A 27,602-nucleotide genomic window follows, 5' to 3' on the forward strand; every position below is an offset into this window, starting at 1 on the left:
CTTTTCACAATATTAGAATCAGTAAGACCCACAGATATTCAATAAGAAAACTCAGTAGTTATGTTAGGTGGAGTATTTAACAACATGGCACATACAGAAAGCAAAAGACTAATTAATATAATAATATAGATGGTAAAAAAATAAAAACACAAGTAAAAAATTAAATAAAGAAGAATTACAACTGGGACAGTGAGCCTGTGCATCCCTAATCTCAGATGAGACAGCTTTTATACAACAAATATTCATTTATTTTCTGAGTGAGTCTCAGCAATAAGATAATTTGACTATTCAAATAAATTATTCAAGTCATGCAATCACAGTAGAACATCCTTACATATATGATACGTGGTCATTTGATCCCTGAAGTGATGTTAAAACAGTTAACCAAAATGACAATAGAACAGTGAATTAAGTGTCACAAAACAAAGAACATCATGGTCAGTTATTCCACCTGAAGTTTCAGTAACCTCATGAGATTAATTCTGAAGAAAGAAAATATTGGACTAGTAAAGAATCAACCAGAAACTAACTGAGATGGCACTAACATCACTCTGGACAAGTCTATAGCAGATTTTAGCTGATGATTCAGTAGTCTTGAGCTTTAACTTGAAATGATTGTTTCCAGAACATAATGCAATTATCTTCCAAACATACGGCTTAAGTCCATAAATATCAGATGGCTAGCTTTCATCTGCTTATCTCAGATTCTATCAAAATAAGAACTTACCATTTGATGTTATTAATAATTTGCGTGTTTCAATAAACTACTCATAAAATACTAGAGAAAAAAAAAAAACACATCCAGCCCAACAAAGGGAAATAACTAATCCAGAGTGATCACTAAGAGGGTTATCAATAACAACATACATCTGCCTCCTCTAGCCAGCAATGAACAGTGCAGAATTCCCTCATCAAGTAGCGCTGGACACTGAACACAAGCGTGTGAAGACAACCCATACTCTCAGTACCTTGTGGAAGGGTCATGAACAGCCAGTCCATATCCTGAAAAACTGACACTGTTACATTCAGAAGATAAATCTTCTCTCCTGCCTCTGAACACAGAAATGCCAATTGCAGCCACTGCAACTAAAAAGCAGTATTTGGAACTTGGGCAATTCCAGATTAATTTTGGGATATGAAACTGCAAAGTGCTACTGATCAGAGATGGACAAGATGTACACCTGTCCTCATCCTCCTATGTCCACCTGTACCATTAAACAGTGATCAGAGGATACTGATCCCTTTTTTTAGAGGTGAAAAAAGTCAGAAGTGATGCTCCAAAAGACAACTACTTGACAAAACACTAGCAGTGATGGTAAAGTACACTACTAGTCTTTACCAGTGCCATGAAATATACATATGACACTTATTCTGCATAGGACTGACGTTCCAGTACCTAAATAATTCATTCACTAACTGTGCTGACAGTTAAAAACACCAGCCTACAGTGGAATCCCGTTTGCATGGCCCAACCACTGCCAAAAGTCACTGCAGCATACAACGGGCACCAAGGTAAAAAAGGTAATGAGGAAGACAAAGGTTACTGACACAGAGCAATCTAGGCTGCTTTGTAAAACAGACAACAGAAGAAAAATTGAATCCAACACTGCAACACTGACTAACTTCTCTAGCTTGTCTGTCAAAATAAAAAGGCAATTTGATCGTAATTTACTCCTATTTACGAAAGAAGAAATTCAGTACCAAAATGACCAACTGAACAATCAGGTACAATGCAGACGAGAAGGGAAGACTCACAGGTTGAATCCATGCATTTCGAACTGGAGGTAAAATGCAGTTTTACCCAAGAATAATTAACTGTTACAAGAAAACAAAATGCAATAAAATTCTTTATTATTCAGAATCTTTAATACTGCATCTTCCAAAAAAGTAATTCCAATCTAGCTATATAAATAGTTTCTGTTTTAAATTACTAGTAGCTACCATGGACTGAAATGCTACATCTCCTACTACATAAAAGATGAGGCTGAATGGTCATCTTCCCTTCGCCTTTTAAATCTATAGGAAAACCTGGCAGAAAAGTAAAAGCAACCATCACTCACCAAACCACTGTCAATTCTTTTGCTATTAGCTGTTCACACGGGCTACACTGACAGCCTCTTTTAACATCAAATGAATACATACAGAAGTAGTCCTAAGACAGTATTCACAGTCTGTCAGATCAAAGTAGATCATAACTACAAAATTAAGACAAAGTATTTGTCTTTCTGCATTGGCTTATGATCAGCTACTGATTACTAGCAGAAACTGAATGTGACTAAAAACTGAAATAAACTAACATGTGATAAAAATATTAATCCCTATGTGTACCTAAAACCCAATGGTCTTCAATACTCCAATCCAACACGAGAACATTTCTTAGTGCTGACACAAAATACCCGTGACTGACTTACCTTTTGAATGAATTTCTCAACACTCTGTACAACATGCTTGTAGAACTGGAAAATAAGATAGTATTTCAACAGAGAAAAAAAATCTGAAGATGCATACACTTATTCAAGTCATACAATATTGATAGTAAAACCAGAACTAGATACTTCAGTTGATTAATCAGCAATCCAATACCTACAGTTAAGTATGCTGTCTTCCTCAGAACATTTAACAGCATATAAAAAAAACTAATCTCAACTTTTCTTACCTTCTGAAGGCTTTTTACACTGGAATTTTTTTTAGTAACATGCACTTACATTATTCTCTTAGTTCTTGCTAAGTAACTGTTCCTTCAAAAACAGTTATTTCACTGTACATGACCAAAGATGTTTGCCTAATGCTACTCAGCATAACGCTTCTCTGTATTTAATTTATTTTCCAAGTGTTCACTTTAATAACCTAAAAAAATGAGTACATGAAGGCCTTGTAACTGAATACTTTTTCTTTAAAATTGGCCTTGGTTTTTTGTTGGTTTTTTTCTTTGAAATCTCACATATCATCACAATGGTGCTGTATCATCTCAATAACTGCTCTTCATAATTAAATGTTATTGAAATTATAAGAGTGGAAGTAGGATTTCCAAGTCAAATACATAATAAGTGATTTTGGTATAATTTAATTGTTTAATGTATATAACCATTTACTATCATTCACTACTTGTTGTTGTTCAATACAGGTTATTAGCATTCTCATTATACTGCAACATATACTTTAATTTACATAAACTTCTCCTATTTAAGGAAGCCAGTGAATTTCACTCTTCTGTCAACAAACTGCTCTCTCCAAATTACACAAAACAGCAACACAGATTTCATTATCTGAAAACATATCCACATTCTCAGTAGAGAAATGTAGCTAAGAGGAGCATAAGTTCATGGCTTTTTTGCTTTTACCATACTCTCTTCTTCACTGAGTTTCCATTTGTTTTGATGCTTAACACTAATGGCATACTTTCCTTCACTATTTTTCAGTGCTGTTTTCTGCTGCTCAACAATTATTTTTACTTTGTGGCAAGAAAAATCTTTAATTAGCTTACTAATGCCAAAACTTAAGAACAGTCTGTACCCAAGCAACATAAAAAATAAGATCTATGAACAGCAGCCATGAAAAAGGATGCTAGGAATTTATAAAAATAAAGTAAAACTTAAAACAACTGTATTGATCCAAAGGTATACATATCTTACTTTATTTGGAGGGGTGGGGTGAGGTAAAGAATTGCAGGTTTGTATTTATTCACCTGTTCTCAGGCAATACCAGTTTTTCTTTTTTAAACTGAGGGAAAATACCATCTTTCAAATCTGATTGCAGAGTCAAGGTGGTAGAATTCTCTCTCACATATGACAACCAGCAAATGAAAGTCACAAAACAAATCAAGCCTTCTGCTGCACTCCTGAAAATCCCATCACTATCACATTTGAGCGTAATTCAGAAATAACACACAATAAGGGAGGTGGCAAGTTCTGAAGCAAGTTAAGTTATTCAGCTATTTTGACACAGATGAGAAATGTAAAGGAAGTCAAAAGAAGTTAGCCAATTCCTTACCTTTATAGCCTTGATTGCTGCCTTGGTGATCTGTGTCATTTTAGCTTTAGAAATGGGTGGCTTATAATCATTTAGTGAGTACAACTGCCAAAAAAACAAACAAACAAACAAACTCCTCAAAAAACAGTTATCAGAAACATATTCTGCAGTTGTAAGCTGTATAAAATTACACTATTTTTCCACAATAAAATGCCACTTCTAATTTTCATCAATTTTAAATACATTTTACACCAGAAAATGCATCCCCATTTAAGAAAAAATAAAAAGGTCCAATAAAATACAATGTAAGATCCAAAATCCTTAAAAGATAGCAGGTTTTTTATTGCAATGGTTACTATTTACCTAGTTTTACTAGCACTAAATACAGCAGGCAACTGCAGGTTAAGGTTACACGGGAAATATGATATACAAATACAGTAGCTGTCATTAAGTTTTTCTTTCTAGGGCAAAAAAAATTAATATACTTGACTACTTTTATAAAGCATACCAGAAACTTAACCAAATACTTATTATATTCATCATCGTATGCCTGCTGAATCAAATCTTTTTATTTTCCATTAAATAAAAAAATCCAGCCCAGTGACAATGCATGTGACTTAAACCAGCAGATTTGGAAAAAAGTGTAATTTCCTTCATTCACTGTGTTAACTGATACAAATAATGTATCAAAAGTATTACAAATACTTAAGTAAAACACCAGCTGGGTTCTACATTTCAAACAGCTTTGTAACTTCACTAATATCTAACCACCAAAACAGCCACCCTACACAGAACAGGTAGCAGTGTTTTGCAAGATTCTTCTCCCATTACACAGTAATAACTTTCTTTCTATTAGTACATACATCTTCTAGCAAAAGCAATACAGCATGACAGACATTCATCAGAAGTTTGCTACACAGCAAGAGCAGTACATGAACATAGCTACAACTGATAGGTGGTAATTGGAAAAACTTCCTCCATGCCAAGTCAGAACTCCATCATCCAAGGCTATTTACTTGCTGTGAAAATCTCTGATTATTCACAATATATGGCTTTGAATACAATGCTGCTCTTTTCTCCTTAATGCAAAGTGTTAGCAGACAAGGGACTGTCTACTATTTGCTACTTTGATACATGAAAATACCAGATACAAAATGCCAAACCAGTTTTTAAGGATATTCTTAACTTACATTGTAAACAAAAATACAACACACAGGTCTAGAAGCACATCAGCTCAAAAATAGAGCCCTGATAATGAGAATGACCATCCAGAGACAATTTATTTCCTTCCTCGGGATAGGAAGAATTGGAAGTTCTTCCATAAAATGGTCACTGAAACAGAAAAAAAGCCAAAAGACTCCTCTCCTACTATACACCCTGACCTAGATTAATATGCATACACATATTAACAGTATCCTTAACTTCCTATAATTCATTCAGCTTTCAGAACACATAATTCCAAATTGTTTACATTTAACAAAGTAAAATGTAACAGTAAACAGATCACACAGTGGAACAGCTTAGAATAAAAATCTTAAATACAGATCACGCTCCCCAAGTTACTTACAATAATTTATTGCTCTGAAACTAACAAGGAGATATTATTCAGTGAGTTTCCAAGAGACAAGGATTTCCTCTCCCTGCAAACATGAGATGCTTTTTTTCTATCCTTTCCTATCAAAAAAAGTTCTAACTAAAACTTTGTATAGCTGTCAAAAGACAGAAATAAAAAAATTGGTTTTTTTCCAAGCATAAGTATCTATCTTCTCAGCTTGAAAGGATTTCCACTAAAACAGTGAGATTATAAGCAGTTCACATCTAGATATCCCAGCTTCTAAAACAATTCTAATTCTAGCTTCTAAAAAAAAAAAAAATCTAAACCAACTGTTACTACTTCTCACTAATGGTAATTGCTGTTGCAAAACATTCTGAATTACTACTTTTTGTTGTATAAGAAGCATGTCAATGTCCTTCTAGAATTCAAATGTATCAGTGCTCACCACCACCACAGGGGAGAGGGAGAAAACCAGGCAGAAGATCAAGTCTCCAATCAGTTTCTTCTCTGGTTTCCACTCAAAGTTCAGTTATCAACTTCCAGTTACTCACAGATGATTTACCAGGCTGTGGGTCACTCATCCTGGCTACTGGCTTGGCTGGATGATGTGCAACTACAACTAAACTGCTCTGTTTGCTCATGTCTGATTTTAGATTTACCAATATCCTCAAGTCCTTCTCCACAGGGCTGTTCTTCATCCACTCATCACCCAGCCTGTACTGATGCCAGTGATCAGTGATGACCCTGAGGTGCAGGAGGACCTTGCACTTGGCTTTGTTGAAGTTCATGCAGTTCATGTGGGCCAGCTCCCCAAGCCTGTCAGGGTCCCTCTGGATGGCATGCCTTCCCTCAAACATTACCAATGGCACCACTCAGCTTGGTGTCATCTGCAGACTTGTTGAGGGCACACTCATCATTAATAAAAATATTAAATAGTATTGGTGCCAATATGAACCCACAAGTGACAACACCTGTTACTGATCTCCACCTGGACACTGAGCCATTAACCGCAACTCTCTGGATGCTGCCATCCAGCCAACTCCTTATCCATTCAATAGCCCATCTATCAAGCCCATCTGCTTTACTGCTAGGCTGGCTAGAGAAGCAAGACTGTTGCTTCTCTACTAATGAAAACTTTTTTTTTTTTGATGTAGCATACATGATTTTTACATTTTTACATTATACAGTGGGCATTTCAAGAAATCAGATATTCTTCAAACCTAGTTAAAGCAAAATAACTGCAATTTATTTGGGATTATAATATATGAAAATAAAGGAGTTAAAAATTTATATATTCTTTTTGGTTTTAAAACTTGTGCTTATATTGTAGCTCATTTTTCCTGTATGCTCTTTTGTACAAATGCTTAGTCAAAACATTTTGCTATAATTATTTCCTGATCATCTTTTTGTAAGGCACTCATGCTCACTAGCAGAAAGTAAGTGCTTGCCCTCACATAAACGAAGCCTTTAAACTAGGAAAAAATGGCAACTTGGCTAAACAGTAAAGTCAGGGAAATTATCTGAGGTAAACATTTCAGAAAATCAGAAGTTGTACCCAAAGGAGGGGAAGGAGCAGGCGGAAGTGACCATAAGCTCTAGCTGGTAACGCACATGTAAAAAATAAAGCAACCAAGTCTGAGAAACAAACAGGAAAAAGCATAAAAATCAGCCATTTTCAGAAAAGAGAAGAAATAGCAGATCTATTAAGAGTGCTCCTCCAAGACAGTCAGCAGGTAAAGGACTCGTAGGAGATAAACCTGTACAGAAAAAGAACCCCCCCTTTCTCTTTTTAGATCTACACACTGAGGAAAGACTGTGGAGACTTCCCATACCAGAATCCTCCTCAAATGTGTTTATACGAAGGTGAAGAACAAACAAGCTCACAATGTGAAAAATCATGAAGAGCTGCTAGAACTCAAGAGTAAAAGACCTAGTAGCTGTGAATCATGAATTCTCACTTGAAACAGTCTCAATCTTGCAGCTCTTAAGAGACAGGAAAAGCAACATGAATTTCTGACAAGTGTTCAAGGGGAGAATCAGATAACAATGGATCAGTTAGGTTCAATGTTTGTACCAGAAAAAAAATGTATAAATTACTGGAAAGAAAAGAGTAAGTGGGCAGTTAATTCCATGCACGTGTTGCAAGGAAAAGCAACATCTCAGTCTACCATCTTTTTCTGAAACACTCAATGAGCACACTGAGAAATCACTAATATAGTCCACCTGGACTACCAGAGACATTTACCAAAGATCTCTCACAAAAGGCTTCAAAGAAGCTAAGCTCTCCTAAACAGACTGAAGTAATTCTGACAGAAAGGCTCTCCTGAGCAAGACAAATAACCTGACCAATTACTCTTTAAAGACAGCCAGCAAACAATTTGAACAAACAGTCATTTTGTTTATAGTAGAGGGAAGTCCCAGTAGAGTTCCACTTGCGCTAGGGCCTGTGCAGTCAGGTATATTCTGGATATGACAGACAAAGACTATCAAAAGCTGCAGAGGAACATCGGTGACACAAACGAGTAATGAAAAGGTAGACAAATTCAGCATGAGTACACACAAAGTAGCAGACACTGGCTTTGAAGCTGACTAGTGCCATTCAGGAAAGGGATCTGCTGGTACATGAGACATTTCTTTGAAGGCATCAACTCAACAGTAAACCAGAAAAAATCTCAGTAGTAAATACAGCAAACACTTTTAGAACCACAACATCATTTAGGCAACTGTACAAACTAACCTACAGGGTACATTCAACTTCTTAATACTTCCGGAATTTCAGCTCCCCCCTCTGATCTTGAGGGCTGGCATGAAATACTTAGGGATAATGAAAAGTGTTTTCAAGTGAAGAACAAAGGTGACTAGGACTTCAGCCTGCAAACAGGATTACTAAAAAGTGATGGCAGATGTCAATATAATCTGAGTAGTGGAGATCTACTGGGAAGGATGGGACTGGAGGAGTGCACCAAATGAGATGAGCAGGGAATGAGTGAGAGCCAGGTGGTGGATACGGCTCCAGACTGCCCAGCATGGTCTTCCTCAGCCTGGGAGGGCAGCTCTGGCATGCTTTGGGGGGACCTGACTCACTCCCGAACTGTTATCACCAGCTTGTTAAGTCCATGACCAGACACCATAATGAAATACACCCACTCTTTTAAATAACTGTATAAAATACAGTTAGCTATCTCTATGCTAGTATAAAATGCAGCTCTCAGTTTAAAAGAAACTTACTAAAATGAAGTTTGAGCCTTATCACATCAGGCAGCTGCATTTTTTCCACAATGGAAATACAGTTCATTTAAGAGGGTCAAAAGTGAAGCACTGTAATCTTCAAGTGGCAGACAAAACCACAAGTTTCAGAGGTTTTGAAGCACACTAGTCACTTTTACAATACAAGCTGGAAGAAGAAAGCAAAAGAGCAGACACAGAAACCATTATGCAAACTTCAAAAACATGCTTTACAGCTGAGCTACCATATGATTCTATGAATTATGAAGAAAATCTGCCTAATTCCATTCACTAGCCATTTACCTGCTTTTCCGGATAAACATCAACTCATACCAAAACCCCTGCCCCAAAACACAAAAACTCATCACTATTTCTTTAAGCATCTGATCACTATTGATAGATACCTGACCAGCAATGAAACCTGTTTTCTGTAGTTATTTTCCTAAGTTCACAGTTGGAAGGACATGTATGGTGGAAGTATTTGCATTGTTTCTTGTGTGAAAAAACAGTAAGCATAGAAACTTGCTGTTGAAATCTCAGGCACTGCTATAGCGAGCACCACAGTTTGGAGTCCCTTTTTAAAACGTACACTAAGAGAATAAAAATTTCTTTCCAAACACTGCACATTATCACCAGTTGATGATACAAATACTTATCAAAATCTAATACAAAAACCACCTCACACGTTGTTGGTTCAATTTATTTTTCCTATTCCCTTATTATTGATTTTGCACCACAAACGAAAAAGAATATGCTAACCTAAACAAATCCAATATTTATCTCCCAGCTATCCTAATACCTAAGGGGGAGAAACAGCCTCCCTGATACTTGCCCAAAAGAGCACTGCTGCAAAAGGCTATGTATTCACCAAAGAGTAATTCTGACACAAAGGCTCTCCTGAGCAAAGTCACCACAAACACATTTGGGAGAATAATGCTTCAGTCTTTAATAAATTGAAAGGTTAAACCCTGATTGAAAGAAACCTGTAAAAATCCATTACAAAATTATACAGAACTTTGTTTTGTACTGTCCATTCTTAAACTACAGCACATTGCTCAGAAGACTAAAAGGTGAGACACTCCCTCTCTAAAGGTAGATGGCATGACCAGACACAAATTTAACTGATCAGCAGAAAGAAAACACTTATCTGATCCTAAAGAAAACAAATTAGTAACTTCCTAAGAACACAAGTGTTAAAAAGGAACAAAGACTAAACTTCTGCAGAAGCTGATATTGGGGGGGGGGGGGGGGGGGAGGGATGTGTGTGGTATGTGGAAAAGTAACACAGAGACAAGAGACAAGTCACAAGGAGTCTGTACTGGTAAGAGAAACCATTTCCAAACTGTTGGATCAGTTTTGGGAGGAAGGGGTGGGGGTGGGGACACAAAAAAATAACCCAACCCACAAGTGTTCTATAATCAAATTATGAAGAACATTAAATGCAGGCTTTGCATATGACCTTCTGGGAATAATTTTATTTTCCTCTAAGAAAAAGCATAAGAAAAGTTAAGAGAATACTTTCTAGTTACTGTAAAAAGTGTCAGTGACTTTTCCAGCTCGGTGCACTTAGTAGCACTCATTTGACTGCAATGTCAATGAAAATTTATTCTAGAAGTTTATTCTAGAAGGCTGCGGACAAGACTCTAAACTTTGTTTCCCAAGTATTCTAGATGATCAAATACACTTGGCTCCAAACACACTGCAAACACTGGAACCTACCAATGAACATTAATCTTACCAATCCATTTACAGCTACAGAAAATAACAGATCAATTTGCAGTGAATTTGTGTGGGGGAAGTTGTTTTACTGCTTTCCTGTACCATGATTCCATTCAGCCATGCCCTACGCACATCACCGTTTTGATAATTGGGGGGGGGGGGGGACGGGACGACACAATCAATAAGCCTTTGACAGAAGTATGAATGTTTGATTAAACACTGAATATAAATCACAGGAAATCCTTAAAGGGAAGGCTTGAATCCGAATGGCACTTCAGGGACAAAATGAGTCCACAAAAATATGCTTATCACCAAATCCTAATCTGTCTCAATGAAAGCAACTCCCAGGGTAATGATCTTGCACATGAAGAATCAGATGCCAGCCAAATGGCCATGCAAGCATGTAACAGTTTATTAGACAGATAGCACTGCAAGTCTTCAAGATGATCAAAGTAATAGGTAGTTTTAAGGGTGGATTTTTGTTCTGGTTTTATAAGAATATCTCAAACCCTGCTTTGTTACTGTCTGAATGTAAAAATAGTTTTTTCTAATTTGTAAGTTCTTACTCTTAACTCAACTGTACAGAACTGTAACAAGATATACACAGAGTATCAAACCTGCATTACATCTCCAAAATTATCAGTTAATTCCTCCCCATGTATCTTTAGTAGGTATAACAGCTAACCAATTCACGCCTCAAAAAACATCCCGATCCAACTGCGCTTCACTCCTCCAACTCGGCCTTGTGTCACACCAAGCATTCAGTAGCATGACTTACTACCACAGGAAGGTGAAAAACCCCAGTGTGGCAGCTTACATTGCTAACCAAGTCTATTGCTTAACAGGAATTTAAGTTGGAAAATTCTCAGTGGAGGACCTGAGACATAGAGACTCAGGTGCGCTCATGATCCTGACTCATACCCATTCCCTGGTGAGAGGAAGACCCTCTCACTATATAGACATGAAATATGCTATGTTCCTTTTCCAGTTCCTCCACATGTACACTCACTTTTTTTATTTACCCTCCACATCCGAAGACTCACCAAGTTTTGGTATGTTCTTGTCAAATTTCACCCAGCCCTAGTCAGCTTGGCCATTTCAAGTGACAGGATGTTGCCGAAACTCTCAAATTACCAAACTCTGATTTAGTGTTTAACTATGTGTTAAACAAATCTGTGCACAAAGTTTAGATCAAGCTGACCCTCTAAAGTCATCAAAACTGATGAATGAAAGGACTTCTAATCAAAAGAGTCAGCCTTGGGAAACAAAGAACAGATGGGGAAAACAACACCGTTATCTAAATTACGCAGAAAAAAGCCTCCAAGTGAGAAAGTTCTGGCTGCAAGAGAAGCCAAGCTGATAATGTGCTGCAATCCACAGAAAATTAGTTGAAAGTACCAGAAAGGTAACTCTGGTAACGGGAGATCACAGCCTCTAACTCAAAGAGCCCCCTCTGAAAAAGGACAAACCCCCACTTGGGGAGCATGCAGTTAGTAAAAAAACTTCAGCAGTGAAGACACCAATCTGAGGACGCCTACTAATTTGCATTAGCAGTGAGAAACTTGTAACCAATACTGTACATGAATGAAAATTAAAATTTAATGTACTGTGAATATGCTAGTACTCTATTGTATATAATGTATACACTCAAGTAACATGGTGTGCATGTTAGGAGGAAAAATCCCGCATGCACCCAGCGCTGCAATAAACCAATGATGGCTTTCTAAAGTAGCATTTGGTTTGAGGAGTTTTCCTGGTTATGATTTTCGGTAACAAGGAAGAAAAGGAAGTTTGACAACAACTCTTTCAAGCTTCCAGTCTAATCATGTCTCTGGGCTGAGCATTACCAAGGAGCAGCCACTCCCTGCTTGGCCCCCATGAGGAAGTGATGGTTCCTGGTTGCTACCAGGACTGCTTTTATCTGTACCTCTCTGGTTCCATGTTTTTAGATTGTTTTTATTCTTAACACCTTTCTATCTTTCTCATAATAATTAATTTTTACCTCCTCTTTTTTTCTGATCTTTCCTGTCCTGGTTTCAGCTGGGATAGAGTTATTTTTTTTCTTGGTAGCTGGTGCAGTGCTGGGTTCTCGATTTGGTGTGAAAACAATGTTGGTAACACACCGATGTTTTTAGTTGTTGCTAGGTGATATTTATACTGAGTCAAGGACTTTTTACTTTCTCAGGCCTTGCCAGTGAGAAGGCTGGAGAGGTGCAAGAAACTGGGAGGGGACACAGCCAGGGCAGCTGACCCAAACTAGCCAGAGGGATACGCCACACCATATGATGTCATGCTGTGCACATATAAGCTGAGGGAAGGAGGAGGAAGGGAGGGACAGCACTTGTCTTCCCCAAGAAACCATTATGCATGACGGAGCCCGGCTTTCCTGGGGATGGCTGAAGAACTGCCTGCCAATGGGAAGTGGTGAATGAATTCCTTGTTTTGCTTTGCTTGAGTGAGCAGCTTTTGCTTTACCTATTAAACTGTCTTCATTTCAACCCACAAGTTTTCTCACTTTTGCTCTTCCAACCCTCTCCCCCATCCCACTGTGGGGGGAGTGAGTGAGTAGCTGCATGGGGCTTAGTCACCGGCCAGGGTTAAACCATGACATTTCTCCTATGCCCGTTCTTACCTCCCCTTCTCTCTTCTTTGTGCTAGGGCACAGTAGAGAAAATATATTTTTTACTGATGCACAGCACTAATTCAGAGAAAACCAACAGAAACAGCATTCAGTACATGATATTTATGGAAGATAATATACAGTTGCCCTTTTAGTGATATTTTCTCTTAATATTATTCTAGCCACCAGCAGCTCAGTGATTCCTGAGCCTGCACTAACTGATCTTTCTATAAAATCTCTGAATTCCCTCCACATAGAGAATTCAAATTTATTTTTTGATGCATGTACATCTTTAGCATGCCCAACATCTTTGCAGAAGGTGCATAATTTAATCAAAATCTGTGCAAAAGAAACTCCTTTTTCTTGATTTGAACCTGTGCTCATTAGTGATACTGGATTTACAGAGCTTCTGCGTCGGAAAAAACATTGATTCACCTCTTCTGTATCCCCAGTACTACAGACCCTTATCTCATCATCTTCCAGTCATCTCTACTCTAGCCCAGAAAAGAGTATTAGTACAGACCTGTTGAACTGTTCTTTCCGCCCTTCTCTGTACATGCAGTTCTGCCAACAAGGCCTTGTGTGGTGCAAACTAGACCGCACATGACATAAGATAAAGAGGCACTGGCACTACAATGACTCTCTATTTCTTTCCTAATAATTTCCAGGATTCTGACTGCTATTTTGACTACTGCCGAACTTTTAACAGACATTTACATTTCGGTTGCAAGATCTTATTAATTACCAAATAATATCATTTCAGTACCCATCACTGTGTACATAAAGCAAGGGTTGCCTTTTTCATACTCCCCAGCCTGCATTACCACATTTAATTTGACAACATGGCAGGGTGCCATCTAACAGTCAGTACAGCAATGTCCCTTTGCAGTCCTTCAGAGCTAGCTCTTCAGTACCAACATCCTGAATAACTTAATACTGTCAACATTTTTTCCTCATTATTCTACCCCTTTTCCACAGCATTTACGAATACATCAAAATGCACAGAGTCCCAGCACAAACCCATAAAAGATTCCACCATGAAGAAAGATAATTCATGTCTCCACAGAAACTTTCCCCCCCATCTCCCCTTTTACTATCCATTATGTAAGGATGCACTTTCATCCTTAGTAGCATAGTTTCAAACTTTTGGGGATGGATCTTCTCAATTACTTTTTGGAAATCCTAGTAACACCAGCTGGTTCTTCCCTGTCCACATGTTTTCTAATTGTCTCAAAGAACTCTAGTGCATATATGACACATTATTTTCTTTCATAAAAGTCACACCAATTCTTCCTCATTTTATCATATCAAAACACAGTACTGCACCAGCTACTAAGAAGAAAATTAACTCTCCCCAAGCCAAAACCAGGACATCACCTGTGTATTGTTTCAAACAAATTCAAATTGTACTTACTTCTCATCACCTCCAATTGAGTTATCCTTTCTGTTCTTACACTGGTTAAAAATAAAACCAAACAAATGCCTTAAGACTGAGTTTTTAGTATCATATCCTAAGGCAAGTGTTTCTTTAACTTCCTCCATCATCAATCAATATTATCTAGAAATAGATGGGAAATTGACCTCACAGGGGCTTTGCATGCATTTACTGGACAATGGGAAAAGTGTCATTTCCCCATGCACCTCCTTCAGAATCAACAGGTTCCAAATGCAAAATTTACACAGATTTACTACATAAATGTATATTTAAGTATCATGTCCAAGAAAAGACCAGGCTATCAAATAAAGCCTATTATATTCACAATTCTGTGTCTTCCTCTATCTAATAAAACTACATGATTTGTACAGCAAAAAGCAATGACATTGAGCTAAGAAACTACATAAAAGGCAATATTCCAGTGTACATAAAAGTTAGGTTTAACAGCATTATTGAGACTCCCTTTCTTCAGCAGAACTTTTAATAAGCTACGTCCCATTTCCAAACTTGGCGGGGGGGGGGGGGGGGGGGGGGGGGGAAGGGCTTGCTCAAAGATCTAACAAGCTATTTAAAATATATGTTCAGAATGGGGGGAAAGGCAAAAGATCAGACTGACACTACAGATCAGGCACTGACTTTCTGTTCTGTATTTTTTCTTTAATTCTGTTAAGAAAAGTGGCCTTCAAAAAAGGATTAGTGAAAGCCTGGAAATTCATCAGCATATTTCAAAATGTGATTGTTTAGTAATGCCAACTAATTTTATCATTACAATCGTAATTCAAAAACGCTTTAAAAGTTAATTCTATTGTAAATAACTATAAAAAGTGCACTATTGCAAATAGCTGTAATTTACAAGGCAGTATACTACACAGTGCTAAGCTACAGTCTAAAGTCTCTCAAGAGAAGACCAGGCTGCACGCACATGAACTACATCTTTGAAAAGTCAGTCGCTTACAGTTACTGCTTCTCCATGGAAGGCAATGGCACACTATATTCTGCAAAGCCCAACACTTAATTCCAAGATCTTTCACCACTTACTCAACAGGCAAGAGAGTCAGACAGCTTTTTCCCTAACAAAATGTTGAATGAAAATCAGACCACAGTACTAACTTTATTAAAATACAGCTGCATAAGTAATATATCCTTTTTCACACCTCTGGCCACATCTTACAAAGACAAGAGTGGCTAGGAAATAATTTTTCATATAAGACTAATTTTGCCACCAGAAGGCTTGAAAGCTATGAACACCTCTGGTCTCACGTGACCCAAAGGAACAGCAACTTCCAGCAACAACTTCCAGCAACTAAGAGAATAAACATTTTGATACTGATACTCTAGGACTCAGTCCAAATAATTACAAGATTATGACCAGAAGCATGTCAGGGATATCAATTACACGTATCTCTACTGAATTATTATTACAGTTCTCCCTGGCTGCTACCAGGACACAACACTAACCAGACATCATATATAATAACAGATGTCTGCAATTTCCATGTTCAAAAGCCAAAACAAGTAACTAGAAGTCAAGCCTAATAGGTATTACCTTAAATTACATTAATTTATTTCACATTTCAACAGCATTAAAATAAATCAAATCCAACTGTATATATAGAAATAGTCACTGAATTGCTTACCAATATTTATATCACCACACTGCAAAGAACAAGAAGAGAGTATTGTCAGTTGTTGCTTTAAAAAAAAAGGACAGAATCAACAAATTTCTATTATGTTGCATTTTGCACACTCCTGAAATTTAACCTCTAGGAAAAGTTACTTAAATTACATGAGCACCCTCAGTGAATAGGATTTTTCCTTGATGCTGACTAGGATCTACCAATCAGCACCTTGTTGCTCTCTGTGCTGCACAGAAATGTTAAAATATATACCAAAGATATGTAGGATGACCAGAATGGCAGGTGCTCCATTCAGCATAAGGTATTTCAGTTTGGAGGGAAAACAATGAAAAGTTCTTTCAGCAACCAACCAAGACAAGTTGCCAAAATCCAACACTGAAAAAAGCAAAGAAGAGAGGGTTGCAACTCAACAACTATCTTAATAAAATTGTTTTCAAACACTTGAAGTGCCTGACATATGGTTTAAATTAACAAATATAAAATGATTGTCACTATCCTTGATATCCCAGTCTATGACTTCCTTTTACTGTTGCAGTTAACTGATTTATAAAAAAATTAAAAACAGCCGAGAACATTCACATAAGAAGCTTACCCCCTCACACATCAGTTGTATTATATACCACTCATTACATATGTTTATGTTTAAAGAAGACATCTGAATATTCATCCTAACTGAATGTATAAGCAATTAAGTGAAATAGAATGCTAAGGTGATACAACAGTCTCTCCAGCCCATCACATTTCAGCACATGAAGTCAGGTGTTACCATCACAGTCTTTGCTCAGTCCATCTCCTATCCCTTTCATTTTGAGGAAGCACAATTCCAACTTTCAAATCTCCTGAACCTGAACAATTTGGGATGGAACGCCAAGATTGCATTTTAGTTTTCACATATTTGAGCCAAAAGGCACATTACAGTCTATTTACAATTTCCTCTAAACCCTCTTCATTACTACTTTCAATGAAAGCTTCTGAGTTCCATCGGTACAGCTGGCTTTGTACAAATAGACTATGAATGTAATACTGGAATTTAAAAAAATCACCTGGATTCAACTCTAGGCTTCTGAATTGCATACAACTATGGAATAGATGTTTACCTCTAGAACATACTTCTTTCGGTCCTAGCCCTTTAACAAGCCATAAAATAATTGCTCTTTTTCACTTCATAGTAACTTAGGATGTTCACTGCATGGAAACAGAAAGCTTAGAAAAAACTAAATAGACCATGTGAAATAGCTAGGCAAGACTGTGTGCTTTACCAGTGCTCAAACTCCCAACAACAGAAAAGAAAGACTGATGACAAATGATCCATATAATCTTTAAAAGTATATCACATGAGAAAAATCACAGGAAGTGAAATACGCTTGTTATATTGCTTCTTCTCTTATCATTCCTGCCATATGGCTAATTTCCATCATTAACACTTTATCATGATTTTATAGCTAATTCTAGATCACCAACAGGAAAATCGATCAGCTTCATAGACAACGTCAGTCTCCATAGATTTCCAGAGGTGAGCTTGGGGGCTGCCAACACTGGAGAAGTGCCTTTCACTCTTGTTGCATTACACTGGTTTGGTAAAATGTGGTGCATGCAGCATGGAGTTAAATGCCTTAGTAAAGTCTCAATACAATCACACCTCTACAATCATGAGAGATGAAATGTAGGGACAGATCCCAAACATTATGAAAATCAAAGACACGTATTTCTCTGCCAACTGTTTTTAGGGCTCACAAGAAAAGCTGCCCTGATTTCAAAATGTTTTCTCCTTAGATATGGTTTAAAATCCCCTGCATTCATAATGAAGCTTCATGATTTACAATTTGTTAAAAAATCATGGTTTATAGAGGGTTATATCCATATATCCAACCAATATATCAGTTATATAAATCCTTCTTTCCCATTCAGTGTTCCACTTTCCTGAAAATTAAGCAGCAGTTGCTACTACTGTGCATCCCATATCTGGTAACAAAGCTATGACACTCAACACATTATCTGAAACTGTAATTTAGAGCAGATTCAGAAAACAACATATTCCTTTTCATGTGAACCAGCTTTGTTTTGTTAATTTGCATAGAAGATTCAGTATTCTGAAAAACTTTAGTCTGATCAGATCTTTCCATAGGCTTCCAATGTTCTGGTTAACACATTACAAGTTCTTTGGACTTAACTGCTGGAATATCCAAAGACATTTACAAGCATGATCATTAATCTTTTTAACACTGCAATCACATCAATATAAAAATATTATAATTGTATTTTATTGATCATACTAATTTCTAAATTATTTGTCAAGAGAGCTCTATACAGTCATGTCATGAGACCAAAATTTTTAAACCATTTTGCTCACCAAAGTGAGCAGCACTTTACAGTATTTTGTACTTCTTTAGAAGAAAAAAAAGTCACAGAATAATAGGAATGGAAAGGAAAGGATGCACATAATTAATTCTACTTCACTTTTTGAAAGTAACTAATAAATACTAAAAACGGGGGGGGGGGGGGGGGGGGGGAGGGGGAAAAAAAGGGAAAAAAAAAAGGAAACCCTCACCACAACTCCAAATGAACATTTGGAAACACTGAACCCTAGGCCAAACACCACAAAAAGATGAATCTTCTGAGATACCTTTCCCAAGAACGCATGCTAACTCAATTAAAAATTCCAATTCAAATATATAAGACAACTGTTCACTGCCTTGCATAAAACACCTTGTGCAGCTGTCATCTTATAAAGGAGTATTTACTCCAGTCTTTCAAAACTGTATGTTATAGATAGAACGTCACAATAAACAAGTTCAAGGCTACCAAAACAGGTGCCTCCAATATCTTAGTGGTTTTACTGCTCAGCAGCCATCCATACAAACCACCGTTCCTTGCTGCTACTACCTCTGGATCTCAGCTCTGCCCCTTCTGCTTTTACATGCTCTTTTGTGCCCTCATTGTAAACAGGAACCAGAGCGTACTCTGCCAACCTTCAAAACCCAGCAACAGCAAACACTGTAACAAAGGTGACAAGCCCTACCTTCCACATATGCATTTTATTATATTAAATGTGTGCATTATGTTTACATCAAAGCATCAGGAAAATGTTCATCAGCTACCTATATAATCACAAAGCTAGGAGAAAAGGTAACAATCTGGTATTATTCACTTGGAACCTCAAAAAACCCTAAAACCTAATACAATCAAAACCTACAGTAAAACCAGGCAACACCTGAAAAAAATGGGAAGAAAATTATAAAATTATTGTATATCCATAGGTGCCATTTTTGTACAAATGGTAGCTCACTTGCCAAAAGCCTAACAGCAACAGAGAGAAGGCTACTACAAGAAATACATATTTATGATGCAGATAAAGAGGTTCATGGTGGCAATGCAATCACTTCTTCCTCCAAATTTTAACAAATTCTACTTTTAAAAATGTCTCCTTCTGGTCAGTACAACTGGCAAGGACAGGTGAAGACAAGAACTAGCGCAGCAGCTGAAGATCCTCCTTTTCTCCTAAAGAACACGTACCCTACAGTGTAGAAACAGCTGCTGAATAAGGTTAATAAAATTATATAGTTCGCTGCTGCTGCTGCTGCAGGTGCTCCCAGAGAAATACCGCATAAAAGTAGCTCCAAAGAAGCAAGGAAATGAAAGGAAAGAAATGCACAGGCAATTCATGAAAAGTTCTGATACAGGAACAAGGACTAATATTGAGTTCAAAGACAAGCTTGCTGAACTCTGGATACACACCTGAACAGACAATTACGAACTATTGTCCCAGGCCTCACAATGGAGTTACACCAATGGCTGCTGAGGCCAGGGACATGGGTTCTCAGCAAGGCTGAATCAACCACTCGGGATAAATTTCACAGTGGCTGTTCCCAGGTAGAACGATAGACCACTTTTACAGACACAAAAAACCAAAATTGGGCCTCTTCCCAAGTGAAAAAATTCCTTGCAAAAGTAATGAAGTGTCTAGACCGTATTTTAAGACCTGCTTTATCCCATACTTTTGTTCTGAATGTTTTTTTTTTTTCTGTTAGAAAGCCACTTCAATTACTAGACTCCACGTTCACAACTGCCACAGGAAAACAGACTGCTGATGGCAAACTCAATTAAGACCTGTTGAAATAATTTCAAGTACTTTGCCAAAGACTGCAGCCCCAGGCATGGTCTTAGTGAGTAGGCAAAAATTCAAAGGGTCTGAAGTCATAGGAGTTCAGAAGTGCGTTTGTTTTGAACTACAGAACAGTTCACTACTCTCATAGTAGTAGCAGAGTAGCAAGGAGGATCAATACTCATACTTCTAACTATCCAGTTACAACTCAAGACTGTTAGCAGAATCCAGAGATCTACATGACCTTCCCAGGCTTACAGGGATCTAATCTAGACCACAGTTTAAGAAGAAATTTAAAGCGTATATATTGAAGGAAAAAAAACAATCTATGACTGACTGTCCTACACTACTTCACAGAAGAAATGAGATCCTTGCCCAAGATATGCACAAAAAAGCCTCTAACATTTTGGGCTTTTAACAGACTTGCATGATCACATTTTTACAAGGCAAGAAGTCAAGATCCTGTGACTGGTGAAAGTCTAAGGTCAAAACAGTCTTTGAAAACGTTATATTAAAACTATAAATATTTATACTGCACACATGGAGATATTCAATCAGGTGAACATCAATTTAATATTTACTGTATCTTGAAGACAGAAAGACTTCCTTTCCCTATGTCCTTTTAACAAAAAGCAGATAGTGGAGAGCCAGCAAAGTTCAGCTCTTGCTGGGATGGAGTAAAATATTTACATTTCACTGATATTGCTCTTAATGTTCCTGAGAGCAAAAGGGAAATTAACAAATCCTTAGATATTTTGCTGTATTTTAGGGAATTCATACAGTTTATAAAGATTCAGTGTTTTCTCTGAGTAGCACTATGGGATTATAAAGCAAAATAAAACCTTTTTCACATCCACCCCAGAGGTTTAGAATGAAAAACAGAGACAACTTTTCAGATGTATGTGGGTCCACATGCATATGCAAATATCACTGAGTTAACTTTTTCTTCTGAAAAATAAGAATAGAGGTAAACCAAAAGCTTTCATCCTAGTTTGCTACAACAAAATTGATGGTTATCAAATAAAAAAGAAGAACACTTTAAATATATCATAGTTGCAAAAAATCCTTCAAAACAGCAGAGGATGTGAAAGAGGGCCGCACTCTTTTTATGACTAGTAACAGAAAAGAGGAAACAGACAAGTTTTCCCACTTTTTTCAGCAGCTAGGAAAAAAAAACTCTGCAGATGTTTCAGGTGCTTCAGACAACTGAAACGTGCAGCAGAATCTAAGAAAAATATCTCACCAGGGAGTAGCTTACACGCCCTTTCACTGTTCCTTATACATAACTGGTAGCACCACTACTTGCACTAATCAAAGCCCTGGCTCCTCATCTCAAAAAGCATCCTTTTTTTCACTCTCCCAAGCTATTCAGCATGCATCTCCATTTAGCATCTTCATGAGGCCTACTATTTAGCACTTTTTTTTTTTTAGCATCAACTGGCATTCTTTTGTGAAAAAGCCTCCTCAGCGACTCAGAATATGCCACTTAAATAGTCAAAATAAAGTATGTGATTTACATTTCTGTGCTTTTGTGCACCTATACTCCAATGCTCAGTAATTAAAGTGTGGATTATTTCCAAGGGTCACATTTCTGAAATTGTAGCCGACCTATTCCCCACTGCCACTTGAAACATATCTTCTGAAGAAACAACATGATAAAGGTGACTAACAGACAATGAAGTGCAAGTATATAGACAACAGCACTGCCAGCAAATGATCAGTGACTTATGTCCCTACCACTGACAGATTTCAGAAGAACCAGTTAACCTAAAAGTAGCAAGGATCGCTTTGTGTATCACTTATCATCTTACACGTCTCTCAACCATTCTGCATGCCAAAAGCTCACTGTGACTCCACTTTATGGTGAGCTATTCGAGGACAACCATTTTCATTGTCAGTAACAGCTGAACCCCAGCCTAGCAATGCTGTGGAAGTTTTAATTATGATTCTCACACCCTAGATGACATTTACATTAACAAGAGAAAAGACACAGAAACCCGCATCACTCTAAGCAAACTGTAATCACTACCTTAATCTTACAGTGCTTTATGTGCATCTTCATCTTGAAACAGTTTTAAGATGGAATAGAGCATATTCCACATCTCCATAATGACATTTAGTTTTCCATTCAATTTGTTTATGAAAAGATTAGCACCCAACTGTACAGAAAAGAGGAATTATACTTTTTATACAAAACATGCTCAAATGAACACATCACTTCTGAAAAGAAACTGAAGACACATGACTCCGTCATTCCTGCCCTCCAAGGGAGAAACTCTGCCTTACTCTTTTTTTCCTAAACATAAATGATTGCTTTCACAACTGCCTTTCTCATGTCATAATATATTGTGTTGCCTGACAAATAGAAAATCTATTTTTCCACTAAATTTCAGCTCGAATTTGAAGCACGGGATGCTAAAACAACTATTGTTCACTAGACTCAACAATGTAAATACTACAACGAAATATGTTTTTTGATTTTGCTGGGTTTTTTTCTTAAGCTATCAAACTGCCCTAAGTAAGTTTTACTGTTGCTAACCTTCTAAATGGCTGTAGTTCAAGACTGCAGGTACCGGTCTCAGCAACTTATAAATTACAAGTATTTTTCAACTATTTGACTAAAGTGTGCATAACGAATGCACGAGATATTTTTGGTGTTTTTTGCAAACAAAAAACCCAGTAAGGGCAGCATCACAGACAACAAGACTTAACGAAGGTTGTACATGAAGAGATGTGTGCCTGTATGTGATTACAGATATTGAGAAACTTTAAGTGAATAGAAATGCTACATTTAATTGAACTAGATCAGTGAATTACTATTGCAGTTTTAAAAGAAATCAGCCTCTAAGCTGAATATGCCCTCTAAAACTTAAATCAATGTCCTTTCAAGATTCCTGTTACTCAATATTTAAAGATGCAGTTAATATGACTAAACAAAGTATTGCTTCAAAGATGCAGTTTATCTTGTACTTAGAACTAATCTGATACCTATTTCCCCTAAAATTAATTCCAGTCCTATGACTATTGACTTGTCTGTAAAACTATGCATATTTATTCTTTCATAATGAAAAAAAATTAAAAATAATTAAATTTGTTTCAGAATTAAAGCATCCAACGATCTCCTTTCACATTTGTCTGCATGTATTCTTCAAATTATAGTGGAAAATACTTTAGAAAAACAAAGCTTGCCACTGCAAAAAGGACAAGTATGGCAGGAAAACTCTAGGCAGTACAGCACCTGAAAAAAACTTCAGTAGCTGAAACCAATGTGAGAATGGCTAGATTTGAAGCTGACAGCAAGACTTTAACACTGAACTGACTATACAACAAGTAACTGAGTTTTAATTAAGTCTGCAATTAAAACATTACCATCTGAGTTCTGGAATTGTGACAGTACATGTCCTTGCCTCTAGTCCATTTCAATTCCTTTTTAACAAAATACATTTTAAAGAACGTGTAAAAAAATTGACAAATTCCAGTCATTTTCTTCTGTCAAGAACTGTTCTTGACTTTGATGTGTTTTCCAGAAAAAAACTCGGGGTCTGAACTGAGACCTGGAGGAAAATGATTCTGCAATGGTTAGCCTTCATGATGTCAACTGTAGCAAATTATAAACTGTGTGGTATAAAATATTGCCAATTACCTCAACAGTATATTAAGTCAGTTGTATAATAGTCTATTTTTCAGTTGCCGAGCAGTTTTAATCAAATAGTAAAATTATCAACCACAACATGAAAACAATACTGAATATGTTTGCTTTAGCAGTGTGATTATTTCTCATCTTTAAATTTATCTTTCCCAAGACTTTAAATGTTGGGGCTAATTTTACATATACAATTAGGTACAACACTGATAATGTCAGGTATCACTAGACAATGAAGAGCTTTCCGCAAGAGACAGAATTCTTTCTAGTAGTCAGAGTTCAAATAAAGTTGATTTTGTCCAATCGAATTAATGACAGGTTTATGTTAATCAATTCTCACTGTCATACAGCATAGCTATAATACAATGCTTATCTCACACGCACATTTGGAGTAAGCCATGCTACCTAGATGGACAGCTGCCTTTATTTTAGCTTCACTGCAGAATCCAAACATAACTCCTTCCTTTAAAAACTAACAAACAAACAAACAAAACCACACCAACCCCAGAAGTACCCAATCAGCAGACTTAAGTGTTTAAATGTATTTGGAATGTTCTTTCTAAAGTGTCATCCGGATTTCACCAGTAAGTTACATAAACTGTTGTAAAATTATTAACTGAATGCAAACTGCGTAAGTGAAAGCATGGTAAGTTTTTGTATAATTTAGTCTATCCCATCTGCCACTAAATTTAATTTACGTCTATTTTAAGCCAAAAATCTCTAGAACAGAACTCCTGACATCATTTCTGGAGGACAACACAACCTTAAAACATAACATAAACAAAGAAAAGGATTTTTAGAAGTGAAGTGCATATATTTTCTAAGTTAATTGACAGCATTTACATACAGCACAAACCAAATCTACTGACTCGTATACTTCAGCTACTTTAGATAATTATTGATCATTTCACAGTCCTAAAATGCAAAATGTGCATAGGTCAGTTAGACCTGAGACCATGATGGAAAGTTAAGTTAAAGTCAAATTCTGCGCTGGGTACAGAGGTGTTAAGAGTGGCCAGCAATGGCATGCAGGATTCCCCAAACATATTAAGCTTTGTACCGTTCACTTTCAGGTTAAGAGGTTTAGTCATAGTACTTAAAACCTTTCTATCAGTGTAGCCCAGCATTCAAATGGAGACACAGGTTAAAAGAAAACTGAAAGAGAAATCATGAAAACAAGTCTATTCATAGATGCTGTCTATTTATACCATAGGAGATAAGTTGATTAAAATGTCACTGCCTGATCTGCATTTTCTTTTCTGACAACCTGAAGTTTACTGGTTTTGAAGCATTTGGAAGATTTAAGGCATATTCTTCAAACTCTCCTCTTCAGTACAGTTCTCACCATTAGTCTCCAGAGTTGTTTATTTTTTTCAGTACTTATATCTGAGTGCTCAGAAATTCAGCCAGAAGTTGTTTTCCAATTTGAATGCAAAGACTTTTGCTCACACATTGTAGGTAAATACGAGAAGGTTCTAATCTGCTTATGTTCTTCTGCTCTCGTGACTAGACCCTTCCTTTTCGCCGCTTAACAATACAGCACATAGGTTAATCAAATAAAAAAATAGGAGAAGAGTTTCTACTATTTGTTTTTTCTTCTAGTGGCCACAGTGTGATTTCTTCTGCTGAAAAATTCAACCTGCATAAAGTGCAACACCTAGAACCACACAGCAGTTAGTTTTTCAACTGCTCCTCAGTTACGAGAAAGTACCTGCCCTTTTTAAAAACCTACCTTATTGTGGCTTGTAGAAACAACACAGCACACTGTTCCACTACAAATCAAATTAACATTTTAAAAACCCAAACCACTACTGTATTACTTAAAATCATTAAAACTGTACTACTTCCCCACCGGGGGTAGCACGAGGGCAAGCTGGAGCTGCAACACCTGAGCAGTCTGTAGTATACTTGTAACCACAGCTGATACTTTCTACAGTTAACATGAATAAAGATGTATTTTTAAGACATAGGGCTACTCTATAAAGAAAATAAACACCTATTTCCCTTGCTCTTACGTTAACTTCAAAAAATAAATGATACGAAGTCTCACAATCAAGAGGAAGAAATATGAGTCGCCACAAGAACTATCTTGCAATAAAATAAACATTAACTACTGGCACAAAAGAGAAGCCAGGTGCCGCATCAATACCTGACCCCGTCAGCACGTGTTTTGGGGTGCCGCTGCCCCACCTCAGCACAGTGCTTCGATGCAGGACCTGAGCTCAGGGCCGCATGCAGGGAACGTCTGCTTCCACCCTGACCATCGCGAAGGTACCATCCTCAAACACGGAGACGGGCCTCCAGGCCTTTGTATTCCCAGCCCCAGATTTAAAACGTAGCTCCACGAGGTGTTACAAGTGTGCGCTGCCCGGGCGGCCACACATGTCACAGGCGAGGAGGAGGAGAGAGGCGGGAAGCGCCAGGACCCGGCGGCCCGGCCGCCCCGCGCAGCCTCCTCCGGCCGCTGCGTGAAGTTGGTCGGGCATCACCGCCCCACCGCAGCCCGGAGGCCTCCTCCGCCTCGCGGCCTCCACCTCGGCCTCCCCGCGCCTCTCCCCTCGGATCCGCTCAGCCGCCCCCAGCCCCACGGCGGAAGCAGCGGTGTGGGGGGGCGCCTCCGCTACCCCTCCCCCCCGCCCCGTTTCCCAGGGCCGGCGGCAGCGGCCCGCTCCCGCCCGACACCGGGGGGAAGCCCCCGGGCCTCCGGCGAGAGCGCCCCCCACCCCCACTCCGCCGCGCCGGGGCCCCCCCGGTTCCCGCCCCCTCCCCGCGGCGAGGCGCGCGCAGCGGGAGCGGGGCAGGGAAGGCGCTGGGCCCCGGGACGCCGCCCGCTCCCCGACCCCGAGGGGAAGGCGCGGGGAGGGGGGTTACACACCTCGCTGTTAAAGGCTTTCACGGCCTCCATGTCGCGGCGGAGGCGGGAGCCGGGCGGCTTCTCTCCGCTGATGGCGGCCGGGCCGGGCCGCGGCCGGGAGGGGGGCTAGTCTCGGTCTGTGCGTGCGTGCGCGCCTCGCTCAGGGGCCGCCGGGCCTCCTCGCCATGGCGGGTGGCGCAGGGGGCGGGCGCGGAGGGACGGGGGCCCCGCTCGTTTCCGTCTCCTCCCGGCAGCGCGCGGCCTTCTCGCCCCGCTTCCCGCCCGGCGGCGCCGACGTCCCCTCCCCCGCTCGGCTCCGCTCGGCCGCGCCGGCAGGAGATGGAGGAACAACGCGCAGCGGCTGCGGCGCGGGCGCCAATATGGCGGACACACGGGGGCTCCTCGCAGCGCAGCTCCGAGAGGAGCCGAGAGCCGCGCAGGCCGCTACAGCGCCGCCTGCCGGGCAGCGCTCGCTCGCCCGCCCCGCGCCACAGCGGTGCTGCCGGGATGGCGACCCGCCCCGCCCGGCGCCCGCCCCGGCCCTGCGGCCCGGCGTGCAGCGCGGGGCTACGGGACCGAGGCGTTGCACGTCACCGGGGCGAGCCTGGGCGCTCTGGGGCCGGCGTGTTGGCCGTTGCCGGCTGAAGGCGGATCCCCGGCGGGAGGCGACCGCCCGCCTTCTCGCACCTTGTCCGCAGGGCCTCACCTCCGGCAGGGCCCGCTGGGGAACAGCGTGCAGGCTTGAAGGAAAATATGAGGAAAACGTGTCGGCAGCAAAAAAATATGAGAATTTTAAAAAGTTACAAGCAATTGGAAAAGAATATTGTTTATCAAGCAGAAAGG

At 39.0% G+C, this 27,602-nt stretch overlaps 1 protein-coding gene across 7 annotated transcripts in view; it reads right to left on the minus strand.

Moving 5' to 3' along the window:
• The window catches only part of SCAF8 (SR-related CTD associated factor 8), a 167,135-nt gene extending 139,954 nt beyond the window's left edge, over positions 1-27,181 (minus strand). For 4 of the 7 annotated variants that reach the window (XM_037391115.1, XM_037391116.1, XM_037391117.1 and 1 more), the window contains exons 1-3: positions 26,781-27,181; positions 3,991-4,074; positions 2,412-2,456 (exon numbers count right to left, since the gene is read on the minus strand). In XM_037391115.1, the coding sequence (XP_037247012.1) occupies positions 2,412-2,456; positions 3,991-4,074; positions 26,781-26,810 (159 nt within the window). In that variant the 5' untranslated portion in view covers positions 26,811-27,181. Of the gene's footprint in view, positions 1-1,701; positions 1,816-2,411; positions 2,457-3,990; positions 4,075-26,054; positions 26,076-26,780 lie in introns of those variants that run through there. The other 3 variants (XM_037391118.1, XM_037391119.1, XM_037391120.1) reach the window with 3 other exon arrangements.
• Positions 27,182-27,602: the final 421 nt, after the last annotated feature.

Source organism: Falco rusticolus, chromosome 6 (genome assembly GCF_015220075.1).
Source record: "Falco rusticolus isolate bFalRus1 chromosome 6, bFalRus1.pri, whole genome shotgun sequence".
In the NCBI taxonomy this organism is placed as follows: Eukaryota; Metazoa; Chordata; class Aves; order Falconiformes; family Falconidae; genus Falco; species Falco rusticolus.